The 27701-nt window shown below is 41.3% G+C and overlaps 1 protein-coding gene across 4 annotated transcripts; it reads left to right on the top strand.

Moving 5' to 3' along the window:
- LOC110150437 (acyl-coenzyme A synthetase ACSM2B, mitochondrial-like) lies at positions 1 to 27701 on the top strand. 4 transcript variants are annotated; one of them, XM_070460965.1, is made up of 15 exons: positions 1 to 110; positions 1535 to 1719; positions 4890 to 5100; positions 7735 to 7942; positions 9417 to 9560; positions 11048 to 11204; positions 17343 to 17422; positions 17637 to 17760; positions 18998 to 19078; positions 20240 to 20341; positions 21816 to 21943; positions 22066 to 22165; positions 23166 to 23285; positions 23929 to 24076; positions 27486 to 27657. In XM_070460965.1, the coding sequence occupies exons 2-14, from the start codon at positions 1543 to 1545 to the stop codon at positions 24049 to 24051; spliced, it is 1755 nt and encodes a 584-aa protein (XP_070317066.1). In that variant the 5' UTR covers positions 1 to 110; positions 1535 to 1542; the 3' UTR covers positions 24052 to 24076; positions 27486 to 27657. The 4 variants fall into 4 exon arrangements, with proteins under 4 accessions (XP_070317066.1, XP_070317067.1, XP_070317069.1 ...); XM_070460966.1 differs by lacking the exon at positions 27486 to 27657 and adding an exon at positions 27305 to 27460; XM_070460968.1 differs by lacking the exons at positions 23929 to 24076; positions 27486 to 27657 and adding an exon at positions 27305 to 27460.

Consider the following 27701-nt stretch of genomic DNA (forward strand, 5'->3'; position numbering starts at 1 on the left):
TGCCTAATTAGCTGTGCCATCCTCCAAGGCGACAGGGTTCTGGTGCTGTCTATTCAGGAGGGAGTAGACCAAGAGATCTCCAAAGAGACTTCCTTGAAAGGACTTGGCAGGTGAGCACGTTCTGAGGAATGAACAGATGGGATCATGCTTCATGATGGTACTATCCAATCTTTAGAAGTCACAACTGGTGAGGAGAATAATAATCCACAGGGAAAAATAGTCTGCAATCTCTAGGGACCAAGAAAGGTCTGCCAGGTCTTAGTGAGGAGGCAGCAGTGGGCAAAGGAAAAGGGAGTGTTTAGCACAGCAAAGGGAAGGACTGGGGTGGCTGGGAGAAGGATGGTCAAAATGGGATGGGAGTTGGGTGGTAGTCAGGGAAGGAGACCTCTAAGAGAAGGTGAGGCCGGAAGAATGAGAATGAGTCAGATATGGAAAGAAAGAGGAATCAGCAGGTAGAAAAGCAAAAAAAATTTCCTGCCTAGGAGCTGGTAAGGAAATCTGAACTTTTTTTTTTTCTTTTAGAAAATAAGAGAGGAAGGTCTCTTAAGAGACCTTGACATTCTGACTGCTACTGCCCAAACAACAGGAAGTGGGAATCTGGCCAGCTGAAGGAAATACTAGCTAGATTCCTTGCGTCAAAGTTCATTACACTTAAATTCTGCAATCCTCATCAAGGTGCACATGTTGGAAATCAGAGACCAGTAGCTTTTTAACTACTTTGCCTGGAGTCAATGCAGAGACAGAAATCACAACAGTTATAATTTCTAAAGTGATTCTGTTTGTCAGGTCCTGTGTGCTGAATACATAGTACTCAAGATATCTCAGTCAAGAATCAGTTAAAGAAAACAAATGCTGGTTGTATTAGTCAATCTTTGCCATGATAGCAATCATCCTAAACATCTCAGATGCTCATATCCATACATATTTTCCTGTGAGTCTGGGAATTATCTGTGACTCTACTAAGCTCAGCTCAAGTCCATATGCGTTCTGGAACCCAGGCTGGAGGTAGGCTCACTTGGGGTATGCTGTTCTCGTGGCATTGGCAGGAGGATTCTTTACTGTCTGAGCTACCAGGGAAGCCATTTTTATGGCAGAGGGCAGAAATGCAAGAGTCTCTGACTAGCTCCATAAGCACATCCACTCATATCTCATTCTCCAAAGCATATCCTGTGAACAAGCCAAAGTCAACGAGAGGTGCATACACACTCTTCTCCAGAATGCACCCGGAGTTGCTGGTAACAACAATCCAATCTACCACACTGCTGTGTTTTAAGCACAAAAGGATTTATTATGTGGAATTGAGTCTTCACAAAACTGTCAGAGGTGCTGGAAAAACAGGATTTAGAGCAGGTGCTGTGTTTTCAGAGAATGGTGCATCAGAAGGTGACTGAGATAGATGCTGACTTCCCGTTCACTCATAACCACAGCAAATTAATTTCTGAAAGAACGCTCTAAGGTTGAAATGGGGCTCCTTAAGCAACTGCTGGCTGTACAGAGGTGAAAGACTCACCTCTGTCTTTTCTTTCCTTCATAGGTTTGAACATGCATTGGTGGCGGCAACTCCAGGCACTTCGCATCCTGTGGAGGTCTCAGATGTCCAATCACACCATCCGCATTCATACCAGGCAACTGGCATCCCTGCAGTGGGGACACCAGGAAGTTCCTGCCAAATTTAACTTTGCTACTGATGTGATAGATCACTGGGCTGGCATGGAGAAGGTAATAAGGTGGAGAAGAGGCACAGAGTTGGAAAACTTGGCTGAGTTCACTAGTTCATCCATTCATTCAATACGTATTTGTTGAGTACTCATGTGTAAGGCATTATAAGCTGTGAACAAGATGTCCATCTTCCATGAAGGTGCATAGGGTAGGAACAAGAGAACGTGAGCTTGGCAGAAAGAAGTGTTCAGGAATCTGATGCAGGGTGGAGCAGTCTGGGAACCGCCACACCTTAGGCAGCTGATACACACAGTAGGCCTGAACATACTCCACATTCTCTCTTGTGACCTCCCAGGGTGAAACAAGGACTAGTGAGTTGGAGTCATAGAGGAAGTAAATTTGTATTTAATAAATGAAAAATCAGCATTCTCTTGTTAAACCAGCATCAACCAAAGACTGAGTCAGTCTTCTCAGAAAGCTATGTGTCCTTGTCATTACGGATACACAAGTAGAATGATTATTAGGCAGGGAGTGTCAAAAGGATTCCAACATGAGACATCAGAGAAGGGAGTGATACGAAAATTCCTAAATTTTCTTTCCTAGCCTGGACTTCCAGAATTCTGTTCCATTCATTGTTGACACTGTGATGACTTTACCTGAGTTCAGTGTACCTTTATGGAAGATGAAAGGATTCATCCTGGTCAGGGTAGCAGAAGAGGTGGATCTGTTAGCATGGGCTTAAAAGAATGATGATCAAAGAGAATCATAGTTGTGATATTGGATTTTCTCAACACCATGACATAACTTTAGTACAGAAATGGCAAATGCCAGGCCTCTAGGCTAAACATGGCCCACGGTGAAGGGCTCTCTTAAAAAAAAAAAAAATTAGTAAACATTTTAAAGTTGAAATTTTTCAAATAAAAATTTAGATTTCTGGCTTTTCTTTTGAAGCTATACTTCTTTAGAATAATGAAGGAGGTCTTTACTACCATGACTTAAAATCCTGAATTCATAAAATAAGTGATTTACTAAATATACAAACATTTCAAAAAAACAAATTTGCATTGACGAACAACACTGTCAGCAAAATTTTAAAATAATGACAATCAGAGTAAAGATATGCAATTCATAAAACAGCCAGGAGTTAATATCTCTAATGCAAAAAGAACTCCTAGAAATCAAGAATAAAAAGATGCAATAAAAAATAGATATGGGCAAATATATAAACAGTTCACATAAAAGTGAACTTACAAGGCCCTTAAATATAAGAAAAAATGCTCAACCTCACTCATAGTTAATAGTTACACAAAAGAAAACTTCACTGAAATGATATATTTATCTATTAGTTATGTAAAAATTTTGTCAACATACTCTATTGACAAAGCTATGAGGAAATAGACAGGTACTGATCAAAGTGTAAAATGAGTCAACCCTTATAAAAAGGAATTTTGAAATATCTAATACAATTACAAATAAATTTTCTCTTTGACTTGACATTAGTGCTTTCAAACTATGATATGGAGACCCTGAGGATTCCTGAGACTTTTCCCAGGGGAATATGTAAAACAAAAACAGTTCAAAACAAAACTAAGACAAATTAGAACTCTTGTGCAACACTGGTGGGAATGTAAAATGGTCCAGCCTTTGTGGAAAACAATGTATTTCCTCAAAAAATTAAAAATACAGTTACTGTATAATCCAGTTTTTCCATTGTTGTGTATGTACCCCCAAAGAACCAGAAGCAGGGTTTTGAAGAGATATTTATATACCCATGTTCATAGTAGTATTATTCACAGTAGCCAAAATGTAGGAACAATCCAATGTCTATCAATGGACTAGTGGATAAATAAAATTGGCGTATCTACACAACATTTTTTAAAAAGAATGAAATTCTGATGTATGATACATCATAAGTGAACATTATAGATATCACATTAAGTGAAATAAGCCAGATACAGAAGGAAAAATATTGTGTGATTCCATTTGTATGAGGTACCTACAGTAGTCAAATTCAGAGACAAAAAGTAGAATAGTAGCTACCAGGGACTTGGGAGATGAGTGACTGGGGAGTCATTGTATAATGAATACACAGATTCAGTTTTAGACGACGAAAAAGCTCTAGAGACAAATGATGGTTGTGGTTACACAGCAGTATAAAAGCATGCCGCCAAATTGTGTACTTTAAAAATGGTAAATTTTATGTTATGTATATTTTACCATGGGCTTCCCTGGTAGCTCCACCTGCAATGTAGAAGACTCCAGTTGGATTCTTGGGTCGGGAAGATCCCCTGGAGGAGGACATGGCAACTCACTCCAGTATTCTTGCCTGGGGAATCCCCATGGACAGAAGAGCCTGGCAGGCTACAGTCTATGCAGTTGCAAGAGTTGGACATGACTGAGCAACTAAGCACAGCACATTTCACCACAATAAAAAATAAACAAATACACAAAGATAGATAAATAAATCTAAGATAATATTTGCCTTTTTAATTCTCATTCTGTCATAAGTATACTGTGTCACTTTCCAGAGTCTACAACGAAGTAAACACAGAAAAATAAAGGAATCCAAATGTCTTCTATTAAGGAAGATATTAAAAAGATTTGAAAAAATATAAAATGATGCCACTCTTCTCATTATATTTTGTTTGTTTCAGAAAGTATACTTACTTCTTCAATAAAACATATCTTATTTGTGTTAATATATGATGGACTTATTGCTGTTATATTTAAAACTGAAGCTCCAATACTTTGGCCACCAAATGTGAAGAGCCAATTCATTGGAAAAGATCTTGGTACAGGAAAAGATTGAGGGAAGAAGGAGAAGGGGATGACAGCAGGTGAGATGGTTGGATGGCATCACCAACTCTGCACATGACTTTGAGCAAGCTCCAGGAGATAATGAAGGACAGGGAAGCCGGGCTTGCTGCAGTCCATGGGGTCGCAAAGAGTTGGACGTGACTTAGCAACTGAGCAATAGCAACAATAATAATGGATTTATTCACACACACATATAATTTCTCAGATTAATTTCTAACATAATAAACATTGAGAGATATTAATAAAGTGCTTATAAATAAAGCTCTTTAGGATTGTAGTACTTTGTAAGAGTGTGTAGGAGTCCTGGAATCAAAAAGCCTATTAAGTACCACTGTGGCAGTTCCAAGATGGGAATTTATTCTACATGCTTGTGTACCAGCCTACCTTAATCATTAGGCCTTCTCTTCCTTCAGGCTGGCAAGCGACCTCCTGGCCCAGCCCTCTGGTGGGTGAATGACACTGGGGATGAGGTAAAGTGGAACTTCAGCCAACTGAGTGAACTCAGTCAACGAACAGCCAACGTCTTCTCAGGGCCATGTGAGCTGCAACATGGGGACCGTGTGACAGTGGTACTGCCCCGAGTGCCTGAGTGGTGGCTGGTGATCCTTGGCTGCATGCGGGCAGGTTGGTGATTGACCACCTGAGCTGGGCAATGGCTCCCTTGTGAAAGAAACTGGCAGCCGAGAAATGCAACCACTCCTCCCAAAGTTGCCCCCTTCACCTATCATGTGGTCCCTCCTCATATAGAGACACCACGCTTCTTCCATTTATTGAAGCAAGCTATGCCCTAAGCACTGTGCTAAGAGGTTGCTAGTACAGGGTATATGAAACCGAGTCTATGCGTGGGACTCACAGGTCTCTGGAGAAAGACAGCTGCTTTAAATTATTAATCACATATATAATTATTGAATCACAGTTTTGATAAGTGGCATGAGGTTCTATAAGAACCTATACAAAATATTTGTCAAACTATGACCTATTGGGCGAATCCAGCCCACAGCTTGTTTTTATAAATAAGAAGTTTTCTTGGAATCCAGTCATGCCCTATTTGTATATTATCTGTGATTGTTTTGGCACTATAATAACAGACTAATATAGTTTGGCAAGAGAGCCTCTGGCACATAAAGCCTAAGATATTTGATATTTGCTTGGCCTTTTGTAGAAAAACAATTGCTGATCTTTGCTATGAAAGGAGACCCAAACAGACTAATCTGAGGGGTATATAGAAGTCTTAGTAGAAGTAGTATTCAGTCTGAGAGCTGAAGGACAAGTAGGGTTTGACCAGGAATGGAGGAAGAGAGGAGTGCTCCAAGCAGAGGGAACAGTAGAGGTGAGGGAAGCCTGAAAATTATGAAAGAACCTGGAATGATGATTTGTGTGCCTACAGACCAGGCAGCAAAGAGAAAGTAATGGCAAATGGGTCTAGAGAGATGGATAGGTGCTAAACTGGCAGAATCTTGTAAGCCATGGCAAGGGAAGGCTACTGGGTCCTTATGCCGTGAGGAATGGAGATCATAAACTGATTGCATGACATGATTGTTTTCTGTGTATAGATGGTGACTCTGGATGGTACATGGATAATGGGATGAAGGAGGGAAAGAATGGGGTTGGGGAATTCAAATAGGAGACAAAGAATGATAGTGATTTCAATTTGGATGGAGACATAGAAATGGAGTTAAGTGGTTGGATTTGAGAAAACTGATCACAAGATTTTTTTGATGAATGACATAAGGTAGAGGAAGAAGTCATGGGAGATGAAAAAATCAGAGTCACTCGGGCTACTGGGTGGATGCAGTGGTCTTTTTCACAGTGAGAAGCAGCTATGGGGTATCAGGGAAAGATGACAAGTTCAATTTGTGAGCTGTTGAGTTAGAGGTACCCAAGTGATGTTCAAGAATGGGGAGAAGTTCTAGTTATAAGATAAACATCTCCTAGTATATAATGTAAAACATGATCACTGTAGTTAACAATATGTATTGTAAAGAGTAGATTCTAAACATTCTCATCACAAGATAAAAAAATAAGTGTAATCATGTATAGTGATAGTTGACATAAGGTCGTATTTATTGATTATTTGTTTTTATTATTAATTATTTATTAATTTATTGTGGTATTCATTTCTAGTATATAGATATATCAAATCATCAAGCTGTATATTTCAAATAAATAAATTATTGTATGTCAGTTATATCTCAATTTTTTAAATATATGGATAAAAAGAAGGGATGAGAAGTGACTAGCTGGGATTTAAGGGCATAACATCTGAGATGCAGATAGAAATTTAAGAATTATCAATTTTTAGATATAAGAGATGAGAAGTGAAAGAGCCTCAAGAAACACCAGTATCCCTCATTTACAACTTACCTTTCCTGGCCTTCTTCATACACACAAGCATTCTCATCAATAAGGAGAAAAATGTGATTGCGGTAAAGAAGTAAGAGTTATCAGAGGAATCTGAATGCAACTGTAGAAGCAGGTAGACCATGGGAGGAGTGAGCAGGCCATGAGAGAAAAGTGACATGAAGTGACATGCTGAGAGATAATGGTCTGAAGGGAAGGTGAACTCAGAGCGGGAGATGGAGGGACAGTTGAGGTGGTAACAGGTCTGCAGTGTGGATCCTGAAGTGTTGAGAGTGGGAGAGAGTAAGCCAGAGGTGGAAACTAATGACCAGGAAAAGCATGTGAGAGCAGCTTTATGAAAGGTGAGAAACAGTCTAATTATTCTCCAGAAGAATAAAGCAAAGTCATAAAAGTCTCATCAAGATAGAAAACAAAAACCTAAGAGTGCTCTTCCCAAAGAAAATTCAGTGTCCCATGCTTGAGATAGTCAGGACCTTGAGCACCGTGGTATCGCATGGACAATTCCAAGTTCTTTTAAGGCTCTATTATTTCAGTTACTATATATGAGTGTTTGGATATAGCAAACTTCTATAGGGCAGTGTGTGTGTGTGTGTGTGTGTGTGTGTGTGTGTGTGTGTCTGTATTAGTGGCCTTAGACTACCAATGGTGTAGCATCAGGCAGTTCGGTTTCTCTCAGTCTCAGTAGACTCCTTACAACTCTGACAACCCCAGGGACATCTGTGTTTAAATCACTCTCTGGTCCCCAGTTCCTTTATTACTGATAATCTCCATTGGTCATCACCACCCCAACCACCCCTAACCTAGCTGCTCCCCACTGACTGTTCATATCAGGATTCTCTAGGGGAGAAATCAACCATCCCTTCCAGTTCCCTCTCTAAGCCATTTGACATTTTCCAGGCCTTGTCTTCATGCCCGGGACCATCCAGATGAAAGCCAAAGACATTCTCTATAGGCTGCAGGTGTCTAAGGCCAGGGCTATTGTGGCTGGGGATGAGGTGGCCGAGATAGTGGACACTGTGGCACCTGAGTGCCCTTCTCTGAAAACGAAGCTACTGGTGTCTGAGAAAAGCCGGGATGGGTGGCTGGACTTCAAGACACTACTGTGGTGAGTATCTACATGTCTTGTTGTTTAGTCACTAAGTTGTGTGTAATTCTTTTGTGACCCCATGGACTGTAGCTCACCAGGTTCCTCTGTCCACTGGATTTCCCAGGCAAGAACACAGGAGTGGGTTGCCATTTCCTTCTCCAGGGGATCTTCCCAGCCCAGGGATTGAACCCACATCTCCTGCATTGGCAGGTAGATTCTGTATCACTGAGGCACCAGGGAAGCCCATCAACGTGTCTTAGCCTGAGCTTTTACCAAAGATGGAAACTGAACCAAGCACTTATGTGCAGGTTCTTTATTTGGGAAGTCTGAGGAGCAGTGTGTAAAATGTGGGAGAGTTAAGCAGGAAAGAAGTAAGTTAATACAGAGTTTGTTATCTTTATTATTGAGTCATCACACAGTGTAAGTGGGCCTTCATCTGCAGGGACCTTTTGAGGAACACACAGAATGCCTCTCAGGATTGTCTTCTAGCAGACTGACAAACATAGATCCATCAGCCCTTAACCTCCATGTATAGAGGGCTGCCCAGGGACGTTATTTACCCCACACTCCGGGCTGCACATACATGCATGCAGGATAGGCTCAGAGTCCCATGCCATGGTGGTGTCAGAGAATGAAGGCCAGAGTCACAGGGTGCCTCACCTGTGGCTCACAGTAGAAGCAACAGCAAGTGGGTTGGAACTCACCCAGAGATTTTGGCTGTGTGGAATAAGAGGTAAAGCTGAGAGGGTATGTGGTAAAACACATGAGATGGCTGATACACAGGATTTCCAGACTCCTTTTCCCATCTTCTGCATCCCTAAGTGAGGCTGCCAGCAGTCTATAACATGATTGGCCAGAAGAATGAGTCTCCCTTTCGTATGTCTGAAATCTCCACACTAGAGGCAATACCTTAGGAAATTTCTAGGGAGAATGTAAGCTTTTTCTTTCTAATGTTATAGTCTTTAATATAACTGTCAGGGAAATAGACATCATAACAGCAGCTTTGAGAGGCTCCAAAGAGGAGTAAATGCTTCTAGGGAATAGAAGAGGGTAGATTGGGAAAATTCACCCTAATTGAGCATCTCCTGTGTACATGCTGTCATGCTGTGTCTTCCAACAACAAGCAAATTAACATTCACTGAGTCCTCAAAGCAAGATGCCATTTCCTTTGTGTTAAAGTTAACTTTCTCAATAACTCTGAGATGGGTGTTATGTTGATCCTGTATCTCAGATATGGGAAATGAGACTCAGAGAAGTTAAGTAAATCACCTAGAGTGACATGGTTAACAAAGTATCAAACTTGAGTGGTGTTCAAACCTAAGTCTGACTGACTCAAAGTCTCATGATCTTATCCACTCATAAGCCTCCCTTCTAGAGTGGGTCAGCTGACTTGCCTCTCCAGTATGAGAGAAGATGGGAAGACATGAGTCACCAGTACGTCTGGGGTCCAGGGCAGATCTTATTAGGTGACAATCTGTGTCACTGTTGTCAGGAAAGCATCTACTACCCATTGCTTTGTGGAGACTGGGAGCCAAGAAGCAGCTGCCATCTACTTCACCAGTGGAACTAGTGGCCTTCCTAAGATGGCAGAACACTCCCACTCAAGCCTGGGAATAAAGGCCAAGATGGATGCTGGGTAAGAAGAGCCCTTTCTCTCTGGAAACTACATGACCAGGCCTTGAGATTTTTCTGATCTCAAGTTCAGTTCTCTTGGAATAAATAGGTTACCATGTGGCACTTCTGAGAAACAGAGTTGGGAAGGGGGGCAAGAGGGAACATGGCTTAGCAAGCTGGGTATTCAGTGACCTGTGGTAGAACATTTCTGTCGTAGATAACAAGGGATCATAAAACCTCTTCAGTGCTTTGAGCAGTGTATCTACTAGCTTGAGTGCTTAGCACAAGGTTTGATACACATTTTCCCCCGAGACAGATCTTTATCTTGTCCTTTGGAATATTAGTAATTTTCTTTGATGCTGTCCACATTCCAAGAGGTTGTTTTTGTCAGCAGCAAATTACTTTTCAAATTCATTACATAAGGATCTGTAACTGGATTGATAAGAAGAACTTAGATCTCAGAATTTCTGTATCTTGGATCTCATAATTTAGGCTTTTTTTTTTCACTCTACATCAATCCCATGAGTGAAGTCAGAAAATAGTGTGCTAAGTGTCATGCAATGATAACAAGAGATCTGGGTTTTTTCAGTAGATCCTGCTTGCCATGTTAATCTTATTATTAGAACTAGAAAAATGCTTTAATGCAAAAAACCTCAAAAACTTAAATGTCCTATCTATGAGCCTATGGCATTAGAAAATTAAATTTCATAGAAATTATTTAATAGAAGAGCTATGGTAAGTAAAACATAGTTTCAAAAGATGGAAAGATAAATAAATGTAGCTATTATATTAAATTCCCACTCACCCTCCAAAATTTGATTCCATTTGGCTAAGACCTAATTTCTCTACCTAGCTGGCTATGGGAGAAAGTAGCAATCATCTTTAGGATGGAACATATCCTATGATAATTCTCAGCCACAAGGAAGTTCTTTCTATGCAGCTTAAATTATTTTTGCTTTAAGACAAGCTTAATACTTTAAATTCTGGCTTAAAAAGAGAAAGGGTACAAGTGTCACTCTGTGTGAGACCCTCAGTTGTGCTCAGGCAATTCATGATGCTCAAAAAAAAAGAACCAACCAAGGTCTATGCAGCCAAAGTTCAACTTGCAGGGAAGGCCACTTTTTAGAATACCCACTTAGGTGTCTTTTGTTAGTAAACATTTCCTAAGTGGTTACCACAGGCCAAAAGCTGTATTCAATACTGGAGTTAAAATGAAAAGAGAAAAAAATAAAAACAAAAATAAATGGAAAAGAGACCCAATTAGCTGTTCAGTCAAGGGAGCTGGAGTCACAGCTTCTGAATAGGCACCTGCTCTTGAGATAGGACGTATGGATAGAACAATTCTCCTTTCCCCTGCTCGCTTCTACCTTAACATACCTACACATATATGCAAACATTTAGGTACACATGCTCCTCTGCACACACACATACATCTACCAATGTATACACATACTCATGCTCCATCCACACTCACATGCACTTGCATATGTTTTTCTTCTATGTTCTCAGGCAATGGACAGACCTGCAAGCCTCTGACATAATATGGCCTATATCAGACACAGCTTGGATAGTGAACATTTTGGGCTCACTTCTGGAACCCTGGACATCAGGAGCATGCACATTTATCCATCTCTTGCCAAAGTTTGATCCAGTGATCATTCTAAAGGTAAAAGAAGATCCAGTTTGCACCAGATGGTCAGAGTGAGCCCATTTTGAAGTTTCCTTCAATCCATCTAATTTTTACTAAGCTTGGCCATGTGGATACAAAGTGTTCAGTAGGCAAGATGGAAATGGTTCCTGCCCGCATGCAATTCATGGTCTGGGAAAGGAGACAGACACATACAAAATTAAAAGGACTATATTCAGGAGACAAGCATCATGGGTCACTCCTTCATTTAATACATATTTAATGGGCCCTTGCTCTGGTATCAAGTATCAGATAGATGACCGTAAACTGAGTGTTAAACAGAGGGATGGACGACTAAAGATGATGCCATCTTTGTGCATGTGTGTATGTGTGTGCCTAGAGTGTAACCATTTTAAGTGTCTAGCTTGAAAATGATTTACCTGTGTTAGATATTTTATTAGTCACTCATGCTGCTATACAGAATTCCACAGAATGGGTGGTTTAAACAACAAACATTTATTTCCTCATTGTCCTGGGAATCTGAGATCAAAGTACCAGTTTAGTTGGGTTCTTGGTAAGAACTCTCTTCCTGGCTGCTTCTTGCTATATCCTCATATGGTAAAGAGAGTGAGCCCTGGTATTTCTTCCTTTTCTTATAAGGACAATAATCTCACAATGAGGGACCCACCCTCATGACTGCATCTAAACCTAATTGTCTTCTAAAGGACTTACTTGTAAATACCATCACACTGGGGGTTAGGGCTTCAACATATGGATTGTGGGGGCACACAACATTCAGTCCATAACAGATACCCATGTAATCACCATCAGATCAAGATATAAAACATTACCTGCATTGCAGAAAGAGGCCATACCCCTCATGTCATTGTTCACACTCCATAGATTATTTATTGTTAACCTCTATCACCGTAGATTTACTTTGCCTCTTCTTGAACTTCATGTAATCTTTTGTGTCTGCCTTCTTTCACTCAATATATTCTCTGTGAATACTGTCCATATTACTGCACATATTAGAAGTTTGTATAGTGTTCCATTCTGTGGATCTATCACAGTTTCTCTTACCATCCTATTGTTGATGGACACTAGGGTCATTTTCAGTCTGGGATTATTATCTATGAGGAATTTTGAAGAATAAATAAGAGTTCTTCCTGTGGAACTTGATGGGGGTAACCATTAAATAAAATCTACAAACTGCATGATCCTGGAGCAACAAAGCAATGGAAATAGGTTCATTTTGTTTGCAAAGGTACACCCTATTTGGACTTCATTTGTGATAGAGAGTGGGAAATTAACACCCTGGGCCCTCCAGATCTCTGTAGCGGTTAATGACTCAGATTTCTGTTCGGCTAGCAGTAGAGATACCAGGAGCAAACTGAGGCATAGATGACATCTTCACAGGTCAAGAGACCAGGCAAGCTCTGCAGTCTCTCAAGAGATTTCCTTTATATGATTCTGTCATTTTCTGTTTTTTTCTTTTTTTTTCTTTTTTTTATCAATAACCTTCCAAATTATTATACATTTACCAAAAAAGAACCCGGGCCTATTGTGTTTCTCCCTTGCTTATAAGCCTTTCCTGTGCTCTACAAACAGGAATATTCTTCCGTTGTAGAAAAATCAAAACTCCCACCACGGCTTTCAAAGTTCTACAGAACCTCGACCCCCCATCCTGTATTATCTTACATGCCTGAACTTCCAGCTCACTACCTTGGTCACCTCTCTACAGCTCCCACCTCAGGGACGCAGCTCAAGCCACTGCTTCTGCTGAAGGTAGCTTTCCCTGAACCTCCAGATTTCAGGGTTGCCTCTAGCCACGCTCTGCGTCTCGGCTTAAAGATCACTTCCTTAGACTCCCCTATCCTTTATCTCGGCACCCAGTTCGTTTCTTTCCAGCGCTTACCACTTGCAACTGTACATTCCGATTGCAAACGGGGTACCTGGCCCTGAGCGGGCGCAGAGTGAGTGTCAAACATACAACAGAAAGGCTGAAAGCGAACTAGCCCAGACCCGGACTTTAGAGGCTGAAGGTAATAAAAGCTAACCCAGCACTCTCTAGGCAGCGTGGTAGGGACACGCGTTGTGCACTCGCCCTTGTCCCCAGGCTCCCGTCAATCCCCAAATTCCCACAACAGAATCGGCCACAGAAAGCCGCCCGGCGGGTGACAGGGGTGAAACCTCAGAAACCCTCCGACTCCAGCACCGGGCAGGGAGCGAGGCCCTCCCGAAGCAGCCGCGGAGTCCCCATCACTCACCGCACACGTGTGGCCCTGGCAGGCCTCATTTTCTGTTTTAAACAAATTCTTATTCTGCCTCCTTCCACAAAAAGATTTGAAGTGGCTTTTGTAAAGAGTCACAAACAGAAGAAAAGCATGGAACAAATGTAAAATTATAAAGTTTATTAGGAAAAATATAGGCTGAAGATGTGGGGTAAGTAAGTGGGAAGACTAAGGAAAGGAAGCAAATAAGTAATTGCAAATAAGTGGGTAAAGCAAATAAGTAGATAATTGCATGTTGAGCTTCCTGTAAGGAAAGGCAATAAGGGAAGTGAGATAATTTCCATCTCTTATACCAGTACGTCAAAAGCACTCAGAGGAAATAATTACATGATGTGTTAACATTAGCAATTTTTTTAGATGTTTTGTCTAAACCATTCTTTGTAACAAATTCTGTACAAAGAAAAGCGTGGGGGAAAGGTAGTATTATTGTTGTTGTTTAGTCCCTCAGTTGTGTCTAACTCTTTTTCAACCCCACAGACTATAGCCCACCAGACTCCTCTGTCTATGGGATCTCCCAGGCAAAAATACCAGAGTGGGTTGCCACTTCCTTCTGCAGGGTATCTTCCAGACCCAGGGATCAAACCTGTGTCTCCTACATTACAGGTGGATTCTTTACCATTGAGCCACCAGGGAAATCCATGAAGGTGGTATTACTAAAAAGTATAGCCTACAAACATTAGTGCTGCTATTTACTGATTGTGTGACTTTGGGCATGTTACTCAATTCTCTGTAAAGTGGGGACAATAATACAAACTCCATCAGGTTATACTGGAAATTAAATGAGAGAGCACAGCGCCTGGCAAGCACTCAGTAGTAGCTTATTTTTCGTAGCAAGTCCAAAATGTCTATAGGTGCGTTTAACTTTTAATAGCACTTTCTACCTGAATTGTGTCCCAAAAATATTTGGGGGAAAATAAGGCTGGGATTCAGTTCAGTTCAGTTGCTCAGTCGTGTCTGACTTTTTGTGACCTCATGGACTGCAGCACGCCAGGCTTCCCTGTCCATCACCAATTCCTGGAGTTTACACAAAATTATGTCCAATGAGCCGGTGATGAGATCCAACCATCTCATTGTCTGTCATCCCCTTCTCCTCTTGCCTTCAATCTTTCAGAGTCTTTTGAAATGAGTCAACTCTTCGCATCAGGTAGCCAAAGTACTGGAGTCTCAGCATCAACATCAGTCCTTCCAGTGAATATTCAGGACTGATTTCCTTTAGGATGGGCTGGTTGGATCTCCTTGCAGTCCAAGAGACTCTCAACAGTGTCCTCCAACACCACAGTTCAAAGCATCAATTCTTCAGTGCTCAGCTTTCTTTATAGTCCAACTGTCACATCCATACATGACCACTGGAAAAACCATACCCTTGACTAGATGGACCTTTATTGGCAAAGTAATATCTCTGCTTTTGACTATGCTGTTTAGGTTGGTCATAACTTTTCTTCGAAGGAGTAAGCTTCTCTTTATTTCATGGCTGCAATCACCATCTGAAGTGATTTTAGAGCCCCCCAAAATTAAGTCTGCTACTGTTTCTGCTGTTTCTCCATCTATTTGCCACGAAGTGATGGGACTGGATGCCATAATCTGTTTTCTGAATGTTGAACTTTAAGCCAACTTTTTCACTCTCCTCCTTCACTTTCATCAAGAGGCTCTCTAGTTCTTCTTCATTTCTGCCCTAAGGGTGGTGTCATTTGCATATCTGAGGTTATTGATATTTCTCCAGGCAATCCTGATGCCAGCTTGTACTTCATCCAGCCCAGCGTTTCTCATGATGTACTCTACATATAAGTTAAATAAGCAGGGTGACAATATACAGCCTTGATGTACTCCTTTTCCTATTTGGAACTAGTCTGTTGTTCCATGTCCAGTTCTAACTGTTGCTTTCTGACCTGCATACAGATTTCTCAAGAGGCAGGTCAGGTGGTCTGGTATTCCCATCTCTTTCAGAATTTTCCACAGTTTATTGTGATCCACACAGTCAAAGGCTTTGGCATAGTTAATAAAGTAGAAATAGATATTTTTCTGGAACTCTCTTGTTTTTTTGATGATACAGCAGATGTTGGCAACTTGATCTCTGCCTTTTCTAAAACCAGCTTGAACATCTGGAAGTTCACAGTTCATGTAATGCTGAAGCCTGGCTTGGAGAATTTTCAGTATTACTTAGCTAGCGTGTCAGGTGAGTGCAACTGTGCGGTAGTTTGAGCATTCTTTGGCTTTGCCTTTCTTATGGATTGGAATGAAAACTGACATTTTCCAGTCCTGTGGCCACAGCTGAGTTTCCCAAATGTGTTGGCGTATTGAGTGTAGCACTTTCACAGCATCATCTTTTAGGATTTGAAATAGCTCAACTGGAATTCTATCACCTCCATTAACTTTGTTCATAGTGATGCTTCCTAAGGCCCACTTGATTTCACATTCCAGGATGTCTGGCTCCAGGTGAGTGATCACACCATCATGATTATCTGGGTCATGAAAATCTTTTTTTGTACAGTTCTTCTGTGTATTCTTGCCACCTCTTCTTAATATCTTCCACTTCTGTTAGGTCCATACCATTTCTGTCCTTTATTGTGCCCATCTTAGCATGAAATGCTCTCTTGGTATTCCTGATTTTCTTGAAGAGATCTCTAGTCTTTCCCATTCTATTGTTTTTCTCTATTTCTTTGCACTGATCACTGAGGAAGGCTTTCTTATCTCTCCTTGATATTCTTTGGAGCTCTGCATTCAAATTGGCATTTCTTTCCTTTTCTCCTTTGCTTTTGGTTTCTCTTCTTTTCACAATTATTCATAAGGCCTCCTCAGACAGCCATTTTGCTTTTTTTACATTTCTTTTTCTTGGGGATAGTCTTGCTTCCTGTCTCCTGTACAATGTCACAAAACTCCTTCCATAGTTCATCAGGCACTCTGTCTTATCAGATCTAGTCCCTTAAATCTATTTCTTACTTCCACTGTATAATCGTAAGGGATTTGATTTAGGTCATACTGAATGGTCTAGTGGTTTTCCCTACTTTCTTCAATTTAAGCCTGAATTTGGCAATAGGAGTTCATGATCTGAGCCACAGTCAGCTCCCAGTCTTGTTTTCATTGACTGTATAGAGCTTCTCCATCTTTGGCTGCAAAGAATATAATCAATCTGATTTCGGTGTTGACCATCTGGTGTTGTCCATGTGTAGGTAGAGTCTTCTCTTGTGTTGTTGGAAGAGAGTGTTTGCTATGACCAGTGCATTCTCTTGGCAGCACTCTATTAGCCTTTGCCCTGCTTCATTCTGTACTCCAAGGCCAAATTTGCCTGTTACTCCAGGTGTTTCTTGACTTCCTACTTTTGCATTCCAGTCCCCTATAATGAAAAGGACATGTTTTTCTGGATGTTAATTCTAGAAGGTCTTGTAGGTCTTCATAGAATCGTTCAACTTCAGCTTCTTCTGCATTACTGGTTGGGGCATAGACTTGGATTACTGTGATATTGAATGGTTTGCCTTGGAAACAAACAGAGATTATTAACCTATTGTAAAACTGGTTTAAGCAGGTTAAAGACTTAACCTCCACCAGTTAAGACCACACAGTTGGTTTACAATACCAGCTGATCTCTCATTGGTGACTGGGGGTTTATATAAATCAAAATGTGAGTTCATAGGGACAAGTCAGTCAGTTGGCAGGAAGAAGCAGCCTGACTTGACCAAAAAAAAAAAAAAAACCAAAACTGTCCTCGACCTTTTTTCTGTAATAAAAACTGATCATTTATCTGTCATTTTGGTTTGAGGGTTCATGAAAATTGGGCTCATTTGACCTGAAGTAGACCCAGTAAAGAAGCTAAGGTTTAAGTCTGCAGCTTCATAGCCCATACCCATAACCACTGTGCTACTGACTAAGTTCAACTCTCTTCTTCCAGGTTCTGTCCAGCTATCCAATTAACTACATGGTAGGCGCACCCCTTGTTTACCGGATGTTGCTACTACAGGACCTTTCCAGGTGATGGGGATTTTGGGGTTAAGAGCCACTGGTCTATTGGCCATGCCTTGCCTCTGTGACATACACATGTGCTTATTTATGTGACCCTCTGAGCATGCATAACTCCTATAAAGTCAACCTCATTGTCAAAGCACCTAGAATCCAACTCTAGGCTTAGGCAGAGTCTGGTTCAAGGGAGGCTCAGGAGAACACTGATCTCTCTTCTCTTCCTCAGTTACAAGTTCCCACATCTAAAGTGTTGCTTCAGTGGCGGGGAGTCCCTCCTTCCAGACACTCTGGAAAAATGGAAGGCTCAAACAGGACTGGACATCCTGGAATTCTATGGCCAGACAGAAACGGTAGGAAACTTACTCTAGGAAAGCATGGGCTGGTGAAACTCGTGGGTTTCAAAGGCTCTTTGATAGTAAAGATATGAGCCATCATTTATCTTATACTTATTCAATAAATATAAATATTTATTAAGCACCTACTATGGGGGAGATATTGGCAATTCAGCAGAAATAAAACAAACAAAGCTCCTGCTCTCATGAAGATCACATTCTAGTGGTCATGGGGGAGAAAGACATAAATAAATCAGATGAGGAAAAGTTCTACAGAGACAAGTGAAGCAGGTATGGTGAAAAGAGGTGGGATAATGGCCTAGTGTTTCAGGTGGTGTCATCAGGAGAGTCCTCTGTAGTGGGGAAATGTTTTGGCAGAGACCTGAGTTTATTACATGTGTCCGGCACATGTCAAGCTGCTCAGACTGAAGTAAGGGATGGAGAAGAGAACCCACTAAGCCCCCCATCCCACCTCATCTGCTGAGATCTGCTCAGACTGAAGTAAGGGATGGAGAAGAGAACCCACTAAGCCCCCCATCCCACCTCATCTGCTGAGATATCTTCTTGGAACTTTTGGGGTCCCTTGACCACAATGTGGACTCATATTGCTCCATACTATGTCAATGATCAAACAACCAGGGGACTACTTCCCCCAACTCTTTTCCCCAGTGTTCTTACTTTGACTTTCAGTAATTATTGCCTCCTCCTCTATACTCTTCTATCCACATCCTTTTATGGTAGTGGGTCCCCTGACCCATCAGAGCTCCTGAGAGGGCTCATGGCAGCACTGTGATGTGGAAGAACATTGCAAGTGTGGGTGAGGACAATGGAGTTATGGCTGGACTTCTAGCCATTCACAGGAGACCATGTCTAGGGATGCTCCTTTGGACACCAAGATCTCCATAGCAGAATTCATTTCAGGATTCAAGCAGAGCTCTCCTTCTTATGGGAGAGAATTTAATCCCACACTGTATTAAAGGACTTTTGGTATCCATAGTTCCTTTGTTAAAGTATGGCCCCTCTAAAGAGATCGCAATGCATTAATTAATAGTTGTTAGTTCCTCTTCCCTGGGGCAAGGTCAATCAGAAGCTTTTCAAACACTTCAGTGAAACCTCTAGGATGGAGGTTCCAGGAAGAGGGAACAAGCCAGGGAAAAGGGAGAGAGGGAGCTGCCAAACATGAACCAACTACAGCACTGTGTCAGGACCTGCTCTGCTGAATCTTTTTTACCAATCTGTCTACTACTTTCCACAGGGACTTACTTGCAGGGTTTCCAAGACAATGAAAATCAAACCTGGCTACCTGGGAACTGCAATTCCCCATTATGATGTGCAGGTTTGTTAGGGGTATTAAGAAGGGAGGGTATATATATATATATATTTTCCCAGCAATTTACTTATTACATTGTCCAAAAATAATAAGTATAAAGATATTAAAATAATATTTTAAAAGGAGGGTGGGAGGAGGGAGGAAGGGAGGGATGGGGGAGAAAGGAGCTTACTCATATTCAAAGTAGAAAAACTACTTTGAATAGCTGGAAAATTAGTTAGCTAGTTAGTTAGTTATATAAATATACACATTTTAAAGCAAAATTAGGGGTGAATTTTGACATGCCATTTTGTAACTTAATTTTATCACTGAGTAATCTTGGGTGGCCATCTTTTCAGGTCAATTAATACCTATCCACAGCATAATTTTTAATTACTAGCAATAGATAGTATGGTTCCACCATTCTTTATGCCTTTTGTTAGTTAATAGATGATTTCTAAAATTTTCACCAGTAAAATCAACACTACAATGAATATGCCATAGCTAAAATTTTGTTCCTGTCCTTTTATTATTTCTTTGGGCTAAATTCCAAGATATAGAGCTTATCTGTATGTGTCTATGTTTATATATATGTATATATATATATATATGTATATATATATGTATATATATATGTATATATATATATGTATTTAAAGTATAACAATTTACATTCTAGTCAGTGTTATGTGTAATTACCTGATCCCTGATATATATGATAATCATTTATGAAGACTGCTTTTTAGTATACTAATTAATTCTCTCACAATTTGGTGAAATAAGGTATTATTAACTCTGTTTCACAGATGAAGACACTGAGACATAGAACTTAAGTAACCCAAAGTCAACTAATAAAGTATCAGAGTCATAATTTGAACTTTAATCTATCTGATGTCAAAGTCTGTGAGCCTCAGAAATAATGGGGTGCTATTATACTTCATGAAGTCCTACAACTACAAGAATCTTCCCAAGATCATCTGGTCCAGTCTCACTAAGGGGTTGCACCTAAACCATTTCAGACAAATGGATTAAAGATTTGGGCTTAAAGCTCTTGGCTTCTCTTGGTTTCCAACTCTTTTCAGTCACCCCTAGAATAAGAGGATCTTGTATTTGATCAGCTCTTTCATGTTGCCTTTCAAGCTGTCTACTGTTATGCAGACCATTCTTCCAATCTGCTTCTTCCTCCAGGTAATAGATGAGAAGGGCAATGTCCTGCCACCTGGCACAGAAGGAGACGTGGGCATCAGAGTCAAACCCATCAGACCTATAGGCATCTTTTCTGGCTATGTGGTGAGGAAAGCTTGCTCATACCCCTCTGTCTCCCAGTGGAAATAGTGGGTTCTGAGGGGCATGAGGGGAGTTCCCACCTCCCAAGAGGCATTGGTAAGAAATTGGGACAAAGGGACAAAGGACAAAAAGTGTCTAGGAATGGGCACTTTGCCTAGCAAAAAGCCTGGTTATTCACTCCTGCTTTTCTTAGCCTATGGTTAAGATTCCACTTGATGAATTGTTTTTCTCACAGTAACCCTTTTTCACTCCCAAGAGCTGTTTTATGACAGAAAGTTTATTGCCCCTGAATTATACAGAGCAGCATTCTTCCAAGGGCAGTACTGTCCCCTCTCTCAAGTACCATGCCCCTTCTCTATGCCACTGATGTCCTCTAGAGCCTTGCAAGATGCTTTACACTAAGACTTCACCATAAGTTAGAAGCATTCTTATCTTCAGATCTTGGAATACTAAAAATAGGTGACCCTCAAATCCAACTGCCCCACTATATGGGTGAGAATGGTAAAGTCAGAGTTTACAAGATGCATTCAAGTCCACCACAGTGAACAATGGGCAGGGAAGACCTCAAACACATACCTTCTGACACCAAGATGATTAAATAATAAAGTAAATAATAAACCCAATAGTTATAGGTGCTGCCTTTTATTGCAAGCTTACCACGTGGCAAGCACTTTCCTAAAGCAGTTTATATACTTTAAACTTGTCTAATCCTTTCAATTTCCCCTTGAAGTCCTTGGGCCCAAATTACTCGAGTTTAAAACCCTGATCTACTAATTGCTGTGTGATCTTGGGCAAGTTACTGATCTCTCACACCTCAGTTTCTCAGATTCCTCTTGCTTTTTCAGATCTTCAATACCCCTAACTTCCAAATGAAAGAGCTAGGCTACGAATTCCCTATATCACATTTTAACCCAGAGATGGAACATCTACTCTAAAGCTCACACTCCTACCCTTGAACAAAATATAGAGATGCTCTGCAAGGGGCAAACCTCAATCCTTCTCTCTGCTCATAAACAAGTACTTCAACTGAACAGAGGGGTTCAGCTATTACAGAAATATGCACACTGACCCAAGCCCAGGCAGATTGCTGGTGTATCTCTAGGACTTTCATATCTAACAATCTGGACCCAAGAAAAATGTCTAATAAATCTTGGTGCCCTTGAACAGTGTCATGGGGTGGAGCAGGAGTTAGGCTGAGCAGTAAAGGAAAGGTTGAATCCATTGGGACAAAGCCCCTAGAGCATGGGTGAATGAATTCATTGATATTAACCATCAAACTTGACCCCAGAGGAGTAAGTGAGAGACTCTGGGTAGAATAAATAAAAGGGGAAGTGTGAATTCCACCTGTTCAGGGAAGTCTTACCATGAGTAGTAATTCAAGCTATAAAATGAACAATCTGCACATCTGGTGATGGCAAGCCTAGGGGAGAGGATTTAGGCTCTGCAGGTATAATGACTGTTTTTCTGTGATCACCAGGACAATCTTGAGAAGACAGAAGCCAACATCAGAGGGGATTTTTGGGTCCTGGGAGACCGGGCAATCAAGGATCAAGATGGATATTTCCAATTCATGGGAAGAACAGATGATATCATTAACTCCAGTGGGTAAGCTTGGTTTCTGGGCAGGAAAAGGGTAATCCAGTTCTTTATTCTGTCTGATTCTAGACTTCTGAGCTGAGCTAGAGGTGGAGTGTCCAGTCTTCTCTGAAAGACAGGTTTTTCTACAGGTACCGGATTGGGCCCTCAGAAGTGGAGAACGCACTGATGGAGCACCCTGCTGTGGTTGAGACAGCTGTAGTAAGCAGCCCGGATCCCATTCGAGGAGAGGTGATGGCGGATCTGTAGCCTGGGGGGTGTACAGATGGTAGTTAAGAGCATGAACTCTGGGGCTAGACAGTCTGGCCCCAAACCTTAGCCCTGCTGCTTACTAGCTATGTGTCCCTGGACAAGTTATTTAGCCTTTCTGTCTTAGTTTAACCATATGCAAGATGCAAAGCTGTTGTGGGGATTAAATGTGTTAATATTTGTAAAGTGCTTGAAACAAAGTCTGACCTGTAATAAGTACTATACAAAGTCTATCATTTGGGGCTGCTGGTAATCTATCCTGTTTGGCATTTGAATCAGAATCTATTCCCTGACTAGAACAGAGGAGGAATTTAAGCCAAGATAGAGCCTTTGAGGCATGTGGTTTTTAGTGAGAGGAAGAGAGGAAGAAGGGCCCCTATAATGCCAAGGTTAATGAAATAAGCCCAGATGAAATCTAGAAGAGCTTGTGTATGTGAAGGAAAATTTAAGGTGGAAAGACGTGGGTTGATGTCTAGGGTGAAAATTGATAATATCATACACCTGGCAGGTGTGGGAAATATCATAGGCTCAAAACCCTGGGTGCCAAGCACTGAGCTAAGCCATACTGTATATGATTTCCTTTTATTTCCCATGAATTAAATATGGAAGTTGGACCTCTCTTTTATAGGTTGGCAAACTAGTTTGGAGAGGTTAAGCAAATCTTTTAGGTTTATTGTTCCCAGCCTTTATTTTCCTCTCTTCTAATTAGTTTTTTCCCATCACACTCTACTGTCCCTGGGATATGAGGTAATCCTGGTCTCAATCTATAGTCCTATATGCTCATCAATAAACAGTTTGAGAGAAAGTTGGAATCTTGGCAATAATTGTCCCTAGGTCCTACTTTTTCCTTGCCTCAGATATCTGAAGGTGCAAATGAGGGGGTTTAAAGGTGGTGGCTGTGGTAGAAGTCTTGACACTGATTATCCCAGGGGGATGACGATGCACTCTGGTCACTCTCTCTGGGCCCTCCTCCTTGCTGTAGGTGGTGAAGGCATTTGTGGTCTTGGCCCCACACTTTCAGTCCCATGACCCAGATGAGCTTACCAAGGAGCTGCAGCAGCATGTGAAGTCAGTGACAGCCCCATACAAGTACCCAAGGAAGGTAAGACCTCTGAATTCCCATATCCTTCCCCCTCTACTTAGGGATGGAGATATGGTTTTCCTCTTGTAGTTCTCTTTTTCATGGTGAAGACCAAGCCTCTAGTCTAAAGTTCTGCCTGATTATGACCAAGAAAATCCAAAAAGACAATCCAGTAACTGCCTAGGTGCCTGAAAATTGGCCTTAAATTTACCCTGAATTGAAACTTAGATTCTCCCATGGAACAACTTCGAGACAATATCTGGCCCATATCCCCACTCTTGGCATTCAGGTATTGCTATTACTCAAGATTCTCTCATTTGCAAGTGACAGAAATTCAATCTGAGGTGTATTGCTCACACAGTTGAAAAGTCCAAGGTTGGGGAAGCTTTGCTGTGGCTGATACCAATCATTCAGATGGTGTGGTCAGGGATGTCTTTTTTCATCCCTTAACTCTCCTTCTTTTTGTATTGGCTTCATTTATTGAATTGTGCTCCCTGTGAGAGAGTCCCCAGGAGCTCCAAACAAACAGTTTTAGTAGCTTAGATAATCTCAGTAGAAGAAAAAGCATCTTTTCCCTCAAAGGCACCAGCAAAAGTCTTCAAGTTCATTCTCATTGGACCAGTTTAGGTCATGTGCCCATGATTAAGCCAATCTTTGTAACCAGGGGAATGGACACTCTGATTTGCCAGTTCTGAGTCGTGTAATCAGCCCTGAACAAGTACAGGAAGGATGGGAGAGAGGGCTGCCCTACACCCCTGACATGGACTCAGTGAGCTCACCACAATAAAAAGGAACTGCTCTTACCAGAAAAGGTAAAGAACACAGAATACACTCTCCCTGTTTTCAGCTATGTTTAGACTGGGGCAAGAAACTAAGGCATGGAGATTAATGTAGAGGTAGGTATCCCAGGTTTTGGAGCTGAGTACAAGATAGAAACTTGCTGGAAGGAATGAAAGAAGCATTTTTGTGTCTGGGGTAGACACACACACACACACACACACACACAAAGACACTATACTTTTTAAGTGGTAAGCCTTACACACCTCAGATTCTTAGGTAACCCAGATTTTCACTGACGCTTTATCAACACAGGCTAATTATCATGGATGGGTTTTCGGAGAGGCAAACTCTGGGAAGGAAATTAACATGCAGAGGTTTATTAGGGAGTGTGTTGGAATCAACAAGGGGAAGGAAACAGAAGGGAAGAGAGAGGTGTTTGCTGTTGTTCAGTCACTCAGTCATGTCCGACTCTTTATGACCCCATGGACTACAGCACACCAGGCTTCCCTGTCCTTCACCATCTCCCAGAGTTTGCTCAAACTCACGTCCACTGAGTCGGTGATGCCATCCAACCATCTCATCCTCTGATATCCCCTTCTCCTCTTGCTTTCAATCTTTCCCACAATCAGGGTATTTTCCAATGAGTCAGTTCTTTGCATCAGGTAGCCAAAGTGTTGGAGCTTCAGCTTCAGCATCAGTCCTTCCAATGAATATTCAGGAATGATCTACTTTAGGGTTGACTGGTTTGATCTTCTTGCAGTCCAAGGGACTCTAAAGAGTTTTCTCCATCACCACAGTTCAAAAGCAACATTTCTTCGGTGCTCAGCTTTCTTTATGGTTCAACTCTTATATCCATACATGACTATTGGAAAAACCATAGCTTTGACTAGATGGAGCTTTGTTGGCAAAGTAATGGCTCTGGTTTTAATATGCTGTCTAAGTTGTTCATAACTTTCTTCCAAGGAGCAAGCATCTTTTAATTTCATAGCTGCAGTCATCAGCTGCAGTGATTTTGGAGCCCAAGAAAATAAAGTCTCTCACTGTTTCCATTGTTTCCCCATCTGTTTGCCATGAAGTAATGGGACCGGATGACATGATCTTAGTTTTCTGAATGTTGAGCTTTAAGCCGACTTTTTCACTCTCCTCTTTCACTTTTATCAAGAGGCTATTTTGTTCTTATTTGCTTTCTGCCAATATGGTAGTGTTGCCTACATATCTGAGGTTATTTATATTTCTCCTGGCAACCATGATTTCAGCTTGTTCTTCATCCAGCCTGGCACTTCACATGATGTACTCTGCATATAAGTTAAATAAGCAGGGTGACAATATATAGCCTTGACCTACTCCTTTCCCAATTTGGAATCAGTCCATTGTTCCATGTCCAGTTCTAACTGTTGCTTCTTGACCTGCATACAGATTTCTCAGGAGGCAGGTCAGCTGGTCTGGTATTCCCATCTCTTTTAGAATTTTCCAGAGTTTGTTGTGGTCCAAACAGTCAAAGGCTTTGGCATAGTCAATAAAGCAGAAGTAGATGTTTTCTGGAACTCTCTTGCTTTTTTGATGATCCAACAGATGTTGGCAATTTGATCTCTGGCTCCTCTGCCTTTTCTAAATCCAGCTTGAACATCTGGAAGTTCATGGTTCATGTACTGTTGAAGCCTGGTTTGGAGAATTTTGAGCATTACTTGCATTATCTGGGTTGTGAAGATCTTTTTTGTACAGTCCTTCTGTGTATTCTTGCCACCTCTTAATATCTTCTGCTTCTGTTAGATCCATATCATTTCTGTCCTTTATTGAGCCCATCTTTGCATGAAATATTCTCTTGGTATCTCTAATTTTTTTAAGAGATCTCTAGACTTTCCCATTATTGTTTTCCTCTATTTCTTTGCATTGATCACTGAGGAAGGCTTTCTTATCTCTCCTTGCAATTCTTTGTAACTCTGCATTCAAATGGGAATGTCTTTCCTTTTCTCCTTTGCCTTTCACATCTCTTCTATTCACAGCTATCTGTAAGGCCTCCTCAGACAACCATTTCCCCTTTTCCAAGGACAGACAAATAGGAAATGACTGAGATGGAATTCAAAACCAGACCTTGTAGCTCTTAGATACCTGTTCTCTCTGGTCTACACAATGCTGCTGCTGCTGCTGCTGCTAAGTCGCTTCAGCCGTGTCCGACTCTGTGCGACCCCATAGACAGCAGCCCACCAGGCTCTGCCGTCCCTGGGATTCTCCAGGCAAGAACACTGGAGTGGGTTGCCATTTCCTTCTCCAATGCATGAAAGTGAAAAGTGAAAGTGAAGTCACTCAGTCATGTCTGACTCTTCGTGACCCCATGGACTGCAGCCCACCAGGCTCCTCCGTCCATGGGATTTTCCAGGCAAGAGCACTGGAGTGGGGTGCCATTGCCTTCTACACAATAGACACACCTAATATTTTTGAGTGTTTACCCGGTTGGAGAGGAAGAAATTTTCCTCTACCTTTCTAGGTTCTTCCTGCTGGTCTAAGTATTAAATCAGTATGAGACAAATTAATAGGAGAAATCAAACACAAGTTTAGTCATGTCTTCTTGAGAGAGACCCAGGAAAATTCAATAACTCACCAAAAGAGTCAGAACCTTCACCTTAAAGACCATGTTCAGCAAACATGATTTTGGCAGTAGTGGTTTTGGGACCTCACAAGGGTATTAGGCAATTCTAATGGAAATAATATTTTCTGAGCTCTTCAGATATAGTAGGTCACAGATGGACATTGATGTCTAAGCCCTGCTGAATCTTCCCCACACCCTAGACCATATTCTTTGTATACATATCTGGGGAACAAACTATTTAAAAAATTTAAGCAGTTAAGGGGTAAGTAACAAGAAAAGCATCCTGAGTCTCATATTTCTTAAAAATAATCAGCCTAAATTAATCCTCACACCCAAGAGGCACATTTTGAGCTGGCAAATTTTCTTCTCCTACAACCTCATGCAAGAATTTAATCTATGTAATTGCACTTTTTTTTTTTAATCACAATAACTCAATGAAGTTGTTATCGTTCAGTCTACTCAGTGGGAATACTGAGTCTCAGAAAAACTAAGTGACCTGACCAAAGCCAGGCACATGGTAAAGGAAAGGCTGGAGCCCAGAGAGTCTGAGGTAAAAACTCAGATGGCCCTTTCCTGTGTCGTGTTGCGTTCATCATGCTCGTCTTCACTCTTCCAGAGAATGTCAGAGACCAGCTGACTAATCTTTATGTTTAATCTCTTGTCCTTGTCCCAGAACACGTTCTGAAGATTTTTATCACACAAGGGATTTCCCGAGGGACTTATCAGGAGCTGTCCCCGCTCACCTGGAACCTTCGGCCTCAAGAGTTTCCTCTCACTTTACAGCGATTCCTCTGAAAAGTCCAACCCATTGGGGGTGACAAATAACCCATTTTGGACTGGTTTTTTCTCAACAGATAGAGTTCATCTTAGATCTGCCCAAGACCGACACAGGGAAAATTCAGCGGGCAAAGCTTCGAGAAAAGGAGTGGAAAAAGTCTGAGCAGGTCGGAGTCTAGTGATACCTGCAAAGTGCTTTACTTCGGATCCTGCCCTTCTTCCCCTTTAATTCTATTTGGGTCATCTGCCTTCCTCTTGGGATATGAGATTCTTTATGACAAAATATGATCTGA

Source organism: Odocoileus virginianus, chromosome 33 (genome assembly GCF_023699985.2).
Source record: "Odocoileus virginianus isolate 20LAN1187 ecotype Illinois chromosome 33, Ovbor_1.2, whole genome shotgun sequence".
Lineage (NCBI taxonomy): Eukaryota > Metazoa > Chordata > Mammalia > Artiodactyla > Cervidae > Odocoileus > Odocoileus virginianus.

Excerpts from the sequence above, each read along its gene's own strand:
- LOC110150437 (XM_070460965.1), top strand. The coding sequence starts at position 1,543 with ATGCATTGGTGGCGGCAACTCCAGGCACTTCGCATCCTGTGGAGGTCT. Across the intron at positions 1,720-4,889 it reads ACTGGGCTGGCATGGAGAAG|GCTGGCAAGCGACCTCCTGG; the intron begins GTAATAAGGTGG and ends CTCTTCCTTCAG. Across the intron at positions 11,205-17,342 it reads ATCCAGTGATCATTCTAAAG|GTTCTGTCCAGCTATCCAAT; the intron begins GTAAAAGAAGAT and ends CTCTTCTTCCAG.